This window comes from Brachyistius frenatus, unplaced genomic scaffold, assembly GCF_029030835.1.
Source record: "Brachyistius frenatus isolate BFR_SWC_R1_liver_20210118 unplaced genomic scaffold, ASM2903083v1 Contig_18, whole genome shotgun sequence".
In the NCBI taxonomy this organism is placed as follows: Eukaryota; Metazoa; Chordata; class Actinopteri; family Embiotocidae; genus Brachyistius; species Brachyistius frenatus.
The window spans coordinates 1,670,067-1,684,997 of NW_027210617.1; the positions used below are offsets into that span (position 1 = coordinate 1,670,067).

Consider the following 14,931-nt stretch of genomic DNA (forward strand, 5'->3'; position numbering starts at 1 on the left):
GGTGAGCGGTAACTGCAGCTGTGTTTGGACATTCCCTTCCCACAGATCCAAACTGTGTGGCCTTGTGACGTAGGTCAGTTGGCAGGTAAAGAGCGGGTTGTAGAGCGAACCGGTTGCTTTAGCTCCGCCTACACCCTCCTTGCGTCGCTAAGGGCGCGCCGCTTTCCCCGGGAATGTCGCCACAGACGCAGCTCGTTCAGTTTGTAATACTGATCAGCGGACCGCAGGGCTCGCTGCATTCAGCGAAAAATCTTCGAGATTATTACTTTTGCTACTATCTTATAATTATGAAAAACAGAACGTTTCCTTCTACCATTAAATATATGTATTCTTTAATATACAGTAGCTCGCGTCTGAACAGATACGTGCGCAGTCGTATAGACGCACAAACTTCATTTGCTCCACAAAAGTTATTGAAAAAAAAAAAAAAAAGGCATATTCACAGTTAGTCAGCACGTTAGTGTGAAAATATAGCACCCGACCTTCAACTCGATCGAGATTATATCGCTGCCTAGTGGGGCGTCCACGTTTGTTTCACAGGCAGTTGTGTTTTACAGTTTATTCACTGGTGCTTCTCGAATACCTGAAGCACCTGCGTAGCTGAGAGGAGGACCGGGTCGGGTCTGATCCTTCCCTCCTCTCTGCCTGCTAATCATTATCAATCTTTTTTTTTTTTTGTAAATTTTGATTTAGCGGTAAGTCTGGCCTTTGAAGTAACCAAAAAAAAAAAAAAAAAAAAAAAAAAACCAACAAAAAAAACCCAACAACAACAAAACCAGAGAAAATATTACATTTTACAAATGAAACAAAAGGAACCAATCCTCATGTGTGAGAAGCTGGAGACGTTTGGGATTCTCGCAATTTCACTGATAATCAAAATGTTTATAGATTCTTCAAGTGATAGACTGATTAATGAACTAATCTTTACAGTCCACAGCCAGAGGTGATGGCGTAGAGGCGTCTTCAGACTGAGGGGCTCAATAAGAGCCAAACTGTGGAGCGATGAAGAGAAGCAGCTTCACTGCTGAGGCTGCAGATACTGGTTCGTGAACGCCTCTAGCTGTTTCTCCAGTGCAGTGGCTTTATGTCTGCAAATGAAACAAACAAACAAACATCAAAGTAAGACTAACTTAATCCAAACAACTTTTGAGTAAAGCTTCTTCACATTTCCAACTGCTCTGCTGACCATGTCGGATTTATTCCCTTTTTTTTTTTTAACATCCCGCGCCCGTCCACACGGGTGTTTTCTCTCAGTCGGATCGATTGGACCTCTGGGCAGGTTAAAGCTGCCTGTGTAGAAGCACATCGTCTGGGACTGAGCAGGTACCAACAGATCCAATCAGTATATATAAGCGACAACACCTGTGTGGGTGCTCGGTGCGCAGAGGAGTTTTAAAAATGTTGCACGTTTATTCACCGAATTCGGGGAGTTCGGTCGTTAGATCTCAAAACTGCAGAATACAAATTGCAGTCGCGTGTGTGTATCATGAATCAACGGTTGCCAAACACGTACAGTACGAGCAGCGACACCTTTTAGGAACAGGAAATAGCTAAATAACTTCAAATGTGACACGTGTACTGTATGCACACAGGACTCGACAGAAACGGCTGCCAGGTTGCCATTGGCAACAATTTAAGAGAAATTGAGAATGAATTATCAGTGGCCCCTGCAAATAAGAAATGGACTAAAAACAGCAAATCGTCCATCCTAAAATAAATGTTTTTATAATATTTGTTGCAGTAGGGATATTTAAATATTGCTGTTACAGTAGGAACCAGAACCAGACAATGCTGCGCCTACGTGAACACGGTTACTCGTGTGCAGTTTTAGAGGGAAACAAATGAAGTTGTTTAAATGCGGGGTGAAAAGTTCAAGAAACTTAATTTAAAGTATCGTAAGTACTAATAAGATATGGTGACTAAAAACGGCGGCCGTGTTTTCAGTTTCAGCAGCCAAAAGCTGATGCTTTGTTACCAGCCCGGCAGCCACTCTTAAAAGTTGGTGTTGAGCCCCGGCACACTTTTATTACTTAGGTCAGGTGTAGTAAGTCCGACTTAAATCTGGATGTAGAGTTTGATTTGTTCACCAGTCTTGAAATTCCCACTGTTCTTAATATTTTTACCAAGACATTTGTTTTCTTCCGACTAGATTTTGCTGAAACTCCCTGACAGACACCCCGTCTCTCCCCCCCCACTGAGTGAAGAAGCTGGACTGACCGCAGGCTCTTGGAGCGGGTCTGGACGGTCTCCAGCTGATCTATCGTGGCTGTCAGTTGACCGATTTCCGCCTCCAGCTCTCTCTGCGTCTGGTCCACCTGCTGACAGAGCCGAGCAAAGGTCGTAGCCATCTCCCTGGCAACACAGAGGGCACAGCGTCGCGCCGCTTATTTATTCAGCCCGGTTACAGAGGGGCAGAGGGGAGGGTGAGGGTGTGAGTAAATTAGGAATATTACGGCAAGTCAACGCTCGGGGAAACAAACACCATACGAAACATTACACGCTGAACGAACATGGCTACAATCTATGCAAACACGCATCAACAAAGAAAGAAAATGCCAGAAATGATCTCAAACCCCCCCCCCCAGTTCACACCCCCACAGCGCTGTCTGACCTGAGAGACATATTTACACGGTGTTTCAGATGCCTGTTCTACTACCAAATGCCAGAACCTACTGTTGGACCTGGTGGCTACAGCTCGCACTGGTAAAGCTCACGATGAGCTGCAGTTTCTCAGTAGCGTAGTCCACAAACTGCCGCTTCAGTGTGCGCTCCTTCGCCTTCGTGGTCCAGGTGAGTCTCTCGTACAGGTAGAGCAGGCCGTAGAGCGACGCCGACAAGGCAATCACTCTCCAGCCGATTGTTTTCCACACCTAGGAAACAAACAAACAAACAAAAAAACATCAGACAGAATTTGCGTTACCATACTTAGGATTTCAAAACAACTTCAGGGATGCTTGTCAGTGCAAAGTATTTGTATGCAATGACATAAAAAGGACAAGTCCATTAAGTCTTTCCTGATTTCCTCCGTTACAGTTTAATACCTGAAATTTATAAAACATAAACTTTCCTGTAACATGTTATTCATTGTGATAGATTAATCAGTCAGCAGGGTAAAATACTTCAAAAATCTTTTGTCAACTGTAATATAAGTTATACAAACATCATATACAGCATGCTGCAAGTACAAATACTTTTGGATCATACCACTCCTCCGACAACAATAACGCTCATTGAAGTGCGGGACGTGAGGGATGCCACGTTGGTTGCCATGGCTACCATCAGGTCCTCCTGGGTCATGAGGGCTGTCTCGCTGTTGGCCGGGGCCGCGATGGAGGGGGGTCCAGAGGAAGGTGTTTGGGCCAGAGGCAGCGCTGGTCGAGGCACCTGAGTAACCACAAGCAGAGGTATTCAAAATCGGATGTCGTTATGAGAAACAGGCCACATCACTAAAAAAAAAAAAAAAAAGAAAAAAAGATTAGTTCACGCCATTAAAGTTGGTCCTGCTATATAATCAGCTCTTTTCTCCAGCGTGTACCTGGAAGTTCTGGTCCACCAGTCTGAGGGCTTTCTGTGCATTCACAGATCCCAGGAAGCGGTGGACTACCGCGGTCCAGCCCAGCGAAAACTGAAACTCAATGTTCTCCTGGAAGTCGCTGCAGAGTATGGCGCAGTTTAGGTCGTAACTTAGGTCAAACTTCCTGCTGGGCACCAGCATGTGGACCTGGCTCTGGAGCGCCGAGGGAAGCAGGGGCTGCATGCTCTCTGCAGAGTGACAAGTACAAAATTAATCAACTGCAGTCTGCGGAACATTTGGAGCTTAGCTGGTGTTTCGCACAAACAGAAACAATGTTGAACTCGTGATGGACCGTTCTTTAAACTAAGTACTTTTACTTCAGCATTTTGATCATACAATTTCACAGAAACAACATGCAAACATTTTCAAAGTAGATCCGTTTAGTTTAAACATAACAGCCTTTTTCTTTAAAAAAAAAAAAAAAAAAAAAACAACAACAACAAAATACAAACATCACACCACGATTTCATAACAGCACCCGAAGCCTTTTCATCAGAGGGCACATTAACACCTTCCCAACATCGCTGTCACAGAGCACAGCTTGCATGCGCACCTGACACAGTGACGCATTTGTAGCATAATGGGGCATGGGATGATGGCATTCAGCAAGGACAGTAAATATAGCAGTGGTCTGGGTGTTAGAGAACACAGCCCGAGTGCCCAAAAGGTTCACCCTAGATTTAGTAACGCTCTAAATCAGTGGGGGGAAAAAAACAACAACGGAGGATATTTTAAAAAGGAAGGAAACATTTTGACAAAAGGAAAGTTTCTAATCATTAACTTTCAATCTTCACGATTCTTCCATCTGCTTGTTTGAGGGACTTTTTTTTTTTTTTAATATATCAACATTAATCAAGAATATAAAATATCATCCATTACCAGGTTTGAAGCGAGAGAAGAGGTAAATGATGTTAAATTAGATTCATTTATTATATTTTTCAGCCAAAATATGTTCTCCCGCTTGCTAAACCTACAGATTTGTTCCCGGTAAGCCCAGAAACAACTGAAAAACAAACAAAAAAAACTATTATGTTTGCAGTCAGTTACCCATCATGTATCTCTGGGAGGTCTGGACAGAGGCGTTGATGGCGTTGGAGCAGCGGAAGGCCAGGTTCTTTCCCATCCCCTCCTCCACATGAGCCAGCAGGTCCTGTCAACAACAACACAGGTCAGAGGTCAGACATTTACTCAGGCAGCCCCACCGCAGCGCTTGCACAGACTTTACATGTGTTAATGTGCTAAAACTGGCCTTTCTTTCAACGATTCTTCTTCTAATGCTACATTTTCATATCCCCATATCTGCACCAGCTTGTGTCAAAGCTAGTAGATAGCATGTAAACAGTGCGGGAGCTGCTATTGTAGGGCAGGGATCAGGGGTAAGACATTTTTAATCAAAAACAGTAACCTGGCGAATAAAAAAAACAGCAAAGTAAGAATGAGTACTTAAGCGCACCTTAAGTTACCTTTCACAAGGCGTTGTTTTAATTGTTCAAATGATCAGCTATGTTGCTGCTTTTCCCATCCTTTAGTTTACCACCACGGCGCCGCCTGAAAGCAGCGTCAGGACTCTTAAACACTATATCCAGTGCGGATGAGTCATGGATATAACTGTGAATTTTTATGCAAAAGGACACTGAATTTGTCAAATAAAGCACTTCAGAACTGAAACCCAATGAAGAAAATCATTTAAAGGTGCAGGATATTTATCATATACTTTATTAACCCTCCCGTTGTCCTCGGGTCAAAATGACCCGCAGCTGTGTTCAACCAAGTTCCATTTTATTTTCATGTTTTTTGGGGATCATTGGTGACAAGGAGGCTGTGAGGGTTTCTTTAAAGAATGATACCCAAAAATGTAAAAATATAGAAATAAAATAGAACTGTTTGAACACAGCTGCGGGTCATTTTGACCCGAGGACAAGAGGAGGGTTAAGTAATATAAGAAACATTAGTGTGTAATTGACCAGGTACTGTTGGGGAAAAGTATGAGCAGGCAGAGTTCATCTGGTTGGCGGCCTGATCTGTGTCTTCTAATATAGACAGCATAGCAATATAGACAACATCTATATGACCTCTATTTTATTTGATTATCTAAATCCTTAACTACCACTTTGTCTTAATTCTCCTATCATAATGCAGTTAGAAGAAGAGGTAGCATTACAGTTCTCATTGTTGTGCCTTTACTTACAGACTTGTAGATCTTGAGGACATGAGGCGAGGGGTGGAAGTCAGTGTGGAACTCGTCAACAATCACATGGAGCCGGCAGATTTCCTCTCCCATGGCGTTGGACACCTGGATGAAGCACAAGGTGGGTCGTCAGTCTCATGCTGCTGCATTAAACGACCATATGTTTCTAATGGAGCATCTCCTGGTGGCGGATTCTGTCCAGGTATTAATAGGTTTTTCCACCCTCAATATAGACTTTGATTAAGAACTGTAGAAAGCTGTCGTATCAGGAGTTTTAACGTAAAAGGCTGAAACGCTCATTTACAGTAGAGCTGAAACAATTAATCCCTTAATTGATTGACTAAAATTTGGTTAAAATTAATTAAATAATAATACAAAAAAAAATTAGAGGTTGATAAATTAACTATCTTTAGATTTGGGGGTCTCTAAAGACCTCGCCCACTATCTTCTGACACCCTATGCAAGCAACTAAACAAGAAATTGATGATAAGATTAGTCAATAATGAATCAATTTGTTATTTGCAGCCCCTCTTCAGATCTGTTGGTAAAAGCAGGCAGATCCCATGGAGACACTTCAGCGGGAGATGCAATATTTGTGTCACCACCTGTCAAGAGTTACCTTGGACTCCACATCCTCACTGATCGCTTTGATCTTCTTTTTTATGTCATCAATCAGCAGGTTGAGCTGATTCTTGACAAACTCCAGCCGGTCTATCTGGTACTCTCTGTCCTCCAGCGCAGCCACCCTGAAGGCCGACCCAACACACAGGAAACATCGTCACACATGCAAACTAACAGCTGAGCGATTCAGTCAAAGAGAATGAATATAACACACAGTAGAAAGACGTTATTGAAAGAAATCCACAGACACTTAAAGTACTGTATGTTTGACTTAATTCATGACTTACTGTACACCAACATATTTACTTTCTCAGATGTTTTATAGTCTATATCTATAAGCCATTCATGGCATTGACAAAAGAAGACAATATCAGTTTGACATGATCAGTAAAATTAGACTATAAAGAAAGAAACATGTGGCGATACTCACCTCTTCTCCGCCGCCTCAATGTTGATGGCGTCCATGATGGCCTGGACTTGTTCTGTGATCTGCTTGGCCCTGATAGTGTGCTGCTCAAACTTTGTTTTCACTGCTGACTGCGAGATACACTCCTGCGAGGCCATAACACACAAGTTACTGTGACAGTTCCAGAGGCTGCTGCTGGACAGCGTGCGGGGACATACACGCTGCCAGGGACCAACAGAAGACGAGACAGACACCTGCTGCTTTTGACTGAAGACAAGGGGAACGAAATGGAAACACAGGTGAGGAACTGACAGCAGCAGGGTGTGGATCTCGTGTCCCGCAGCCCACATTTGGTGAAGTCACAGTAGTGTGTTGGCGAAGCAAAACAATGAAATCATATTAAGTGAATACAAACATGGCAGCAACTGAAAGGAATAAAAAAAAAAAAAAAAAAATACAGTGACAAGTAAAAGTGGGAATATTGTGTCATTTTGGGGCTACATTAAACGATTTCATGTTTAAGGAATCAGACATCTTTAACTGATAGTAGCCGTGATTCTTTTTTAAGTGTTCAGGAGTGATGTCATGATTTCCTGGCATGACAGATTCACAGCCCTGACAGGCTCTTCTGCTGCTGTCGTCTTATTAAACACTTCTTAGCTGCTTATGATCAATATTATCAGTTGTCCGTCAATCACCTATAATACTCCTTAATCCATTACCACCCATTTTACTGTGAAGAACCCACAGGAAACTTTTAGCACCAACAATAATCCAAAATACATCTATCAAGCTAGACAGTGGCCATTTTCAGTATTTTTTTTTTTTTTTTTGTCAACAGATCAGTGAGTTGCAGGCAACAGTTATCTCCAACATCACAGTCAGGTAACCAAGTTGAGTTTTCTAACCATGTGCAACATGAAATCAGATTGTGGTTTATCATGACAGGAGGGTTTTTTTTTTTTTTTAGGTTTTTTTTTTTTAAACAACATAATTTGTTGTGGCTGAGTCTGTATTTGTTTGTTAGTTTCTATGCTGGATTTTGCACTTATTGTGTTCACAGTAACCACTTGTGTCACCAACTCAACCCCCACTGAAAACGTAAGGATTGCATCTTTAAGTGTTATAAGACATTTCTCCCCGGATGGACACATTTCAGCCCCCCCCCCCCCCCCCCAAGTAAAAAGCAAAACATCTAAATACGACGCAACAGAACACACAAATAGAAAATCAAAGTGGAATGAAAACAAACGGATGCCCTCACCTAAGTGAATCTAGATTTCAGCAATGAAGACGCAGGTTGATGAAAAGGCACAGTGATTGGTCTAGACAGCACTGGGAGTGCCGGCTTGAAATGATATGGCTGGTAGGGAAAACCTAACCGGTAAGTGAGGCTCGACTAGTCGACCGCTCAGGTTAGTTGTTACTGTTAGGAGAAGGATTTTCTTTCACATCATACACACACTGACAAGCATGCACACACAATTTCAAAAGGCAACTGACTTGCTCAAAACGCTGGAGGAGATTGTGTAAGTGAAACAATGACGTGAGCTCCGGTTCACAGGCTGATAAAGCAGCCACTGTTTGTATCTCCTGCTCTGAATGAAAGAGGAAACAACCTCAACTCTCACAATAGTAAGTTTCCTTATCTCTCCAGTTGTAACTCAGTCTCACTAACAGCAGCCACACAAAGTCAAAAAGATCTGCTTTGCTCTTTATGATACACCCAGTGCAGGATTTACTACCCGAGCCTGAGTGTCCATGTGACCGACGGTCTCTGGCTTTATTCAACCGTCTACTGGCTCAGTACCTGCTGAGATGTCTCTCTGGTAGTCAGTACATCAGTGTTCACTCTGCTTCATGAAACACACTCACACACCTCAAACCTCCTCTCAAAGCACTGGAACTCCTTCAGTCTCTCCTGGAAGCCTTCAGCCAGAGCGCCACCTGTTGGATGAAATGATCACAGCAGATCAGAAAATGAAGCGTACTGCAAAAACACGCCACATGCAGGTGTGATACACAAAACAGTTTTTCCATCTTTATTAAACCTTTGATTTTATATTGGTTTTATATTTGGTTTCATTTTTATTAGTTATCCCCACTTCCTGTTCTTTGTAACTTGTATGCTGTTTAATGGTTTTTTTTAAATTACTTTTCTAATAAGTGAAACAACATCCAGTTTAAAAAAGAAATTACAAGTAAAGCTAAAGTAAAGAGGAAAGCTCTATTCCAATTTGCAGAATGTGGGTGATTGCACATTTATTACAACCCGCCTCCATGTTCTCTGTGACCGTGTATCATATTCTGTTTCTCCAATCTGATCCTTCAACACAGAGATAACACCACCCACCTGTTTCCTGCATGCTCACCTGCTTCAGGCATGCCCTGTGCACGCTGCATGCGCGAGTTCAGCACCTCTTTTGCAGAGACGAAGAAAATGCGGTTGGGAGCCTGGTCACGGTCCACAACCTTCAGCTCCTCCACCAGGAAGTTCACACAGCGGTCTGTGTGCTGCTTCCTCACCTGGACAAGGACATGACAGAAAGTCCCAAATAAAAAGTCTTGAATGTGGATTCAAAGTTAAAATACAATTTTATTGAAAACACGGTAATTGTGTGTTCAGATAAACTAAATTACAAAATTCCGTTTTACTTAATACCTGTGGTATTTTGCCGAGCAGACAGTTTTACTTCAATGTATCAAATTTTCCATCTAATTTTCTATTATCTAATTTTCTATTTGCAAAAACCAGTATGTAGTGTTACCGTTTATGATGTTATACAAATGCTGCGGATGTTTTACTCACATCCTCCATGTATTCTGGTTCGTTTGCTGAGGCGTCCCAGCGGTTGTTGAGGATGAAGATGTTCGGTTTTGACAGACGCTCATTCACTTTGTGGAAAAAGTGCTTTTCCTTGATGGAAGAGAAAGACGAGGGGACGAGTCAGCAAAGGTAAATGTTGAACAGTGAAAAGGCTTCATTAATTATTTCACTTTTTCTCTCCAACAATCAAAAACTCCAAAAAAGCTTGTTTTAGTCCGTTTCATTTACAGACAGCAGCGTTGATGTGGATGGATAACAATGTTAATATTTTTGGCTCCCAGTTGGATATCAGGCTCTCACTGACACGTGACAACTTACCTTATTTACATTATGTCTAAGTTTATTGCCACTGAACAACCCGGAGGGTAACGTAAACTTGCTTTCCCTTTAAGAGCTGCAGCCGGGTTAAGGAGCTCTGTGATTGATTGTGTTCAGCTTCACATTGCATGAATGCCTGAGCAGACACAAACAAGAGTGGGGCCTCTCTGTGGCTCCACACAAACATGGGCAGCAGCACTCTAATCGGCTCAATGTAGGAAACATCCACACTGACCCCTTCAGTGCACGTCAGTGACTGGACAAAATAGAAACTTACTTTGCCTGCTATTGTGGAGTATTATTGTTTAAGCCATCAGATTACTGTAACAACGATCACTGAACAATTCAAGACCTCAAGAGGAATATTGGGTGATAATGAGCAATGGAAGCAGCCCCTGTACTATCTAATGATATGTATATACATGTATGCAACACAAATAAAATGGGATATATATATACCTGAAATCATTCAGTCTTTTAATTATATACACATCACAAAGGTTCCTGAAGGATTTGATTCTCTAAAGTAGAAGATCATTAAGTTATTGGTAAGACAAAATGGCTGACAAAATGACAGTGATGCTTTTGCCACTGTGCCCATGCTCAGTGAGGATACCAGTCTGAAACAGCTGACAGCGACAGATCTGAGCGCGAGACAATGAGGTGACGGAAAATCCTTAGATGAATCATAACTGACAGTTTTAGGTCAGTGATGCAGTTAAAAGTTTTTTTGTTTTTTTTTATCAAACTCCTAACACAAGTTATTCTGTAACTATGCATGAAGGCGCAGGTGCAGTTCATCCCGAATGCAGAGTGAATGAATAACTTCTATAGAATATTGGCCAAACATATAATCATTATGTGGGAGAGCTTTTTACCGTGTTCATGAGCGTGGACTCGGAGTTCGCCACCAGCACAAAGACATCAGCATCCAGGCAAAACTTGTCAATCCAGCTGTCCAGCTGTGACGTGACATCTGTCCCGGGGCTACGGAGAGGAAGAGAGGTCTACTGGTCAAATACGTCAAATCTACTAAATATATGAAATCATGTGCCCATTCTGGACTTAATTTTGTACACATTGCTGGACTTTTTACACAAGACTTAAAACAAAAAAACGGGAAATTGTCAACTTAGACCAATCCAAGTTTGTGCAGCTTTTCCAGATGTGATTAACCAATCCTTTTACCTGTCTACGAGCACCAGGTCGTCTCGGAGCAGAGCACACTTGGTTTTTGGCCAGAAGACACGGACGAGACAGCCGGCGTCCAGGCTTTCATCCATGTGAAGTGCGTGAGCTAGCTGGTTAACAGTCTGAAGAGGGGTTGTACATACACTCATGTTACGGCTGTCAATGTAATCACTTCTTTTTCATGTAAAAGCATTTGAAAGCCGTCAGTGTTACTGACGAGGTCATGAATTTACAATAAAATAAGCAATACCTGCCGTATGAATGCAAAAATGTAATCATGTTTTCCCCATCACTCAAGACTTTTCAAAAAAAATCTCAGTCCTTGGACGGTTGAGTCCAGGAGTAAACGGGTTTGAGACAGTTTATCAATTAGAAAAACATTATTTTTTATGTTTTTGTTGTTGTTGTGTATTTCACATTTTCATTATGAATATAGGGTTATCCTTTTAACTTTTCACACCAAGAGTAAAGCGTGCAATGCCATTGAAATAATAATTCAACAGGAAAGTGTGATTAGAAATTAGGAAAGCCACATTATTTCTGACACTCTGGGCAGTGCCATATAAAAGCATGGGACTGATTATTAAGAAGGCAAGAGAAACCCTCAGATAAAAGCTGATTAAGCTGCTCATTCACTCTGTTGAACCCGTGTCAACCTCTTTCTACGGTTTGAAGTGAAGAACAGAGTGAAGTCTCGCACATTGGGCTTTCATTTCAGACACCTGACACTGCAGTAAACTTCCTGTATTCTTGTTACATTTCACAAACAACTGCAGCTTCAGACATCCTTTGTCAAGTTCACACATTTTGGATTTGATCATGTTCTTTGTCCTGAACAGAGAAGGAAGATAATACGAGCTATCAGCCTAATAACGCACAAACTTCCTATCTGCATATCATTTTACTTGTTTCATGCACTCTCTTTTTATATAATTATAATTACTCTTTCATAACTATATTAAAAACTTGAAATGGGCCTTTTATGAATGAACTTTGATGAAGAAAAAAACACTAGTGCTTATTAAATGTAAGCTTAATGCTCTCTGTAGATAAGCAAAGGTACAAAAGATATGAGCTTTGTTATCAAGACTAGCAATAAACCTAATCAGCTTGTATCCTCAACCGTGTGACCGACTTGAGTAACACAATCCAAGAGAACAATAAAAACCTTTCAGGCCATCAGTCATATTTCCTGCCCTTCTAACTGCACTAACAACAAGGACTCAACAGATGACTGTGGGGAACCACAATGTAACCCCTTAGATTTTCCCAACATACCAGAGTTTTCCCTAAGTTTATTGAAGACGCAGGTGCAAATATCGGGTGGAGGGTTCGGTGGTACCCCCTCTAAAAAAAAATATACAATTGCACATCATCTTTGACCATTACTTTTACCATATCTATGTACAATTGTCCAAAAATGTGGGAAAAGCAGATAATAAATAAACACCACCCAAAAAAAACCTCAAAGACAAAACTTGACAAACAAGTCCGCAACTTAAGATCTGGGAAAACTCATTAAATTCGTATCGATGCTCTCCACAAATGCTTTTACATTCCCGAAACAACTTAAGTGCTGCACCTAAGCCTAACAGTGGTAGGGAAAACCCCACACACAGTATCTGTGTAATTGGGTGACAGCAAATTACAGGCAACGGGTGGGCTGACTAGTGTGAGTGTTTGTGTAAAACAAAGTCCACTGTCAGTCCGGCTGGAGGATAAGACAATTCAATGACCGCAAACAAGCTTCCCAAAGCTGCCCCCGGACATTAAAATGTGAAAATGTATGAACCAAAACAGATGAATAGTAGTAACCTAATCCTAATTGAAAAATGGTTACTGAAGTCACATCTACCTTGATGCTCTTCTCCTCCTCAGAGCCCTCTGTCTTGAGGTAGGCCCGGTCATCTTCGGTGCCCTCCACACTCAGGAAGCAGTTGGTGGTGTGGCCGATACCGCTGGGCAGCACGCGGTCCCTCAGCATGGCGTTAACCACCGTGCTTTTACCATTACTGGTCCTAAGAACAAAGAGACACAGATGAGTCATGGAGTCACATAATCTGCTTATGTCACATGGCTTTTTTTTTTTTCAACATGTAAACAAATGAACAGGCCTTCGGGTACCGTGTTCTTATTTGCCGTGACGGTTGAAGAAACACAACAGAGCAGAAACGTACAAAACGGCAGCTTTAATTAACATCAATTTGACAACAGAAGAAGGATGAGATGACTGAACAGTCACTTCGAGATCAACTGTCAGGTGTGAAAGAACATGAAAGTGAAAGCAAAACCGCCTACATTGCGGGGAGGGACAACTTGACCTTACACAACACAATAAGTGTGCATGTAAAAACTGCTTTTATGGAAAACACAGTTTGAGAATCACATCAGAAAGGTGTTCAGGACAATATTCTTTGAATAAGGATGAAAGGTTCAGGTATGTATAAGATGCAGTTACCTGCCAAAAAAGGCCACTTTCATGTGCCTGCGTGCGAGCACCTCCTTAATGACAGCAAGTTTGTCTGCATACGCCTGAATCTCCAGCTTCTGATCCGGACTCGCAATGTTCTCCAGAGCTTTATTCCCACTGATATCTGTCAGCACAGTAACACAACGTGGGATCAAAAACATACCTCTTTTATCAAACATCATGTCCACTCAATAATCTCCCAGAGAACTGCAGGTCTGCCACAACCCACAGTTCTTCTAAATCAAGGCTGAGTTCTTCTTTTTGAATTAAACAATTACTCATATCCGGGAAGAAAAAATAAAAATAATTTCTATCTTTATGCTTTTTTTTTTTTTTTTTTTTAATTCTATTCTCTTTCACTTCTTTTACATTTTGTCTTTTGCGTTTCATGTTGAAACCATTTGAATTGTTGGTGACAACGTGCTGTACCCATAAACAGCTGTTGCCTCGCCTCATGAATGGCGTGGTGCTTAAAAAAAACAAAAAACACGTCAGCTGACTGACAAACCGCAGACAGGTTCAGTAAATAAACCCTCTCTCACCTTCTACAAACTCTGAAGTCTCTTTCACGTAGCCGAGGAGCTGTTCAAACACATCGCTGATCTTCTTCTTGGCGACAACAAAGTGCTTGAGGGGAGAAAACTCCCCCCGAGCCGAGTCCGTCCGTCTGAATGGAGGAGCTGCAGCCATGGTGTCCGACCTGGAGCCGGAGAGAGGTCACGAAAGAGGGGGGGGAGGGTCACAAACACACTTATGTCGGTCCGTGATGACTGTTACTATTGAGGTCCAACTTGTGTTTCAGGTAGCTGATCAAAGACCGCGGGGAAGCTTAACTTTCCGCTTCGAGATTGTTTGCTGGCCAAGTTATCAAAAGTGTGTTTTGCGAAGTTGAGCAGGAGGATCGTCGTCGCACGTGACGCGCAAAAGCGCAGCGTGTTTACAAAAGGCGAGAAAAACACACGTTCAGGTTGTTGTTTTTTCTCAGCCGGTTGTAAAAGAGTTGTGAGTTATATTATTGGTTATGAGTTATGTTCCTTGAAAAAAACCTGGTGTTGAATGACCGGACGTACGCGAAGCTAACGTATTAAGCTAGCTCACGTTTCCAACGGTGGCACGCTAGCATGAGCGAATATGTGTGTGTGTGTGTGTGTGTGTGTGTTGTTGTTTTACCGGTCTTAAGAGGGCCACCGTCCACTTCTCATAACACAAACACGTATCGATCCGCGTGGACAACAACAAAAACAACAACAAAAAACAACCCCGTTCCTCGCTTAAAGATGACTTGCCTTCAGCCTTGCTAACCTTCTGTTTGTATCCCGTAATGTCACCGGTGCCA

The 14,931-nt window shown here is 42.1% G+C and overlaps 1 protein-coding gene across 1 annotated transcript; it reads right to left on the bottom strand.

The window, feature by feature from the left end:
• Positions 1–745: 745 nt before the first annotated feature.
• On the bottom strand, positions 746–14,931 carry mfn1b (mitofusin 1b). The gene is made up of 18 exons (XM_069694779.1): positions 14,766–14,931; positions 14,138–14,295; positions 13,584–13,719; positions 12,981–13,143; positions 11,123–11,247; positions 10,813–10,921; positions 9,599–9,706; positions 9,162–9,315; positions 8,669–8,736; positions 6,814–6,935; positions 6,382–6,508; positions 5,763–5,867; positions 4,622–4,724; positions 3,536–3,762; positions 3,205–3,384; positions 2,674–2,870; positions 2,218–2,352; positions 746–1,088 (listed from the first exon to the last, which is right to left on the bottom strand). The coding sequence occupies exons 2-18, from the start codon at positions 14,283–14,285 to the stop codon at positions 1,019–1,021; spliced, it is 2,277 nt and encodes a 758-aa protein (XP_069550880.1). The 5' UTR covers positions 14,286–14,295; positions 14,766–14,931; the 3' UTR covers positions 746–1,018.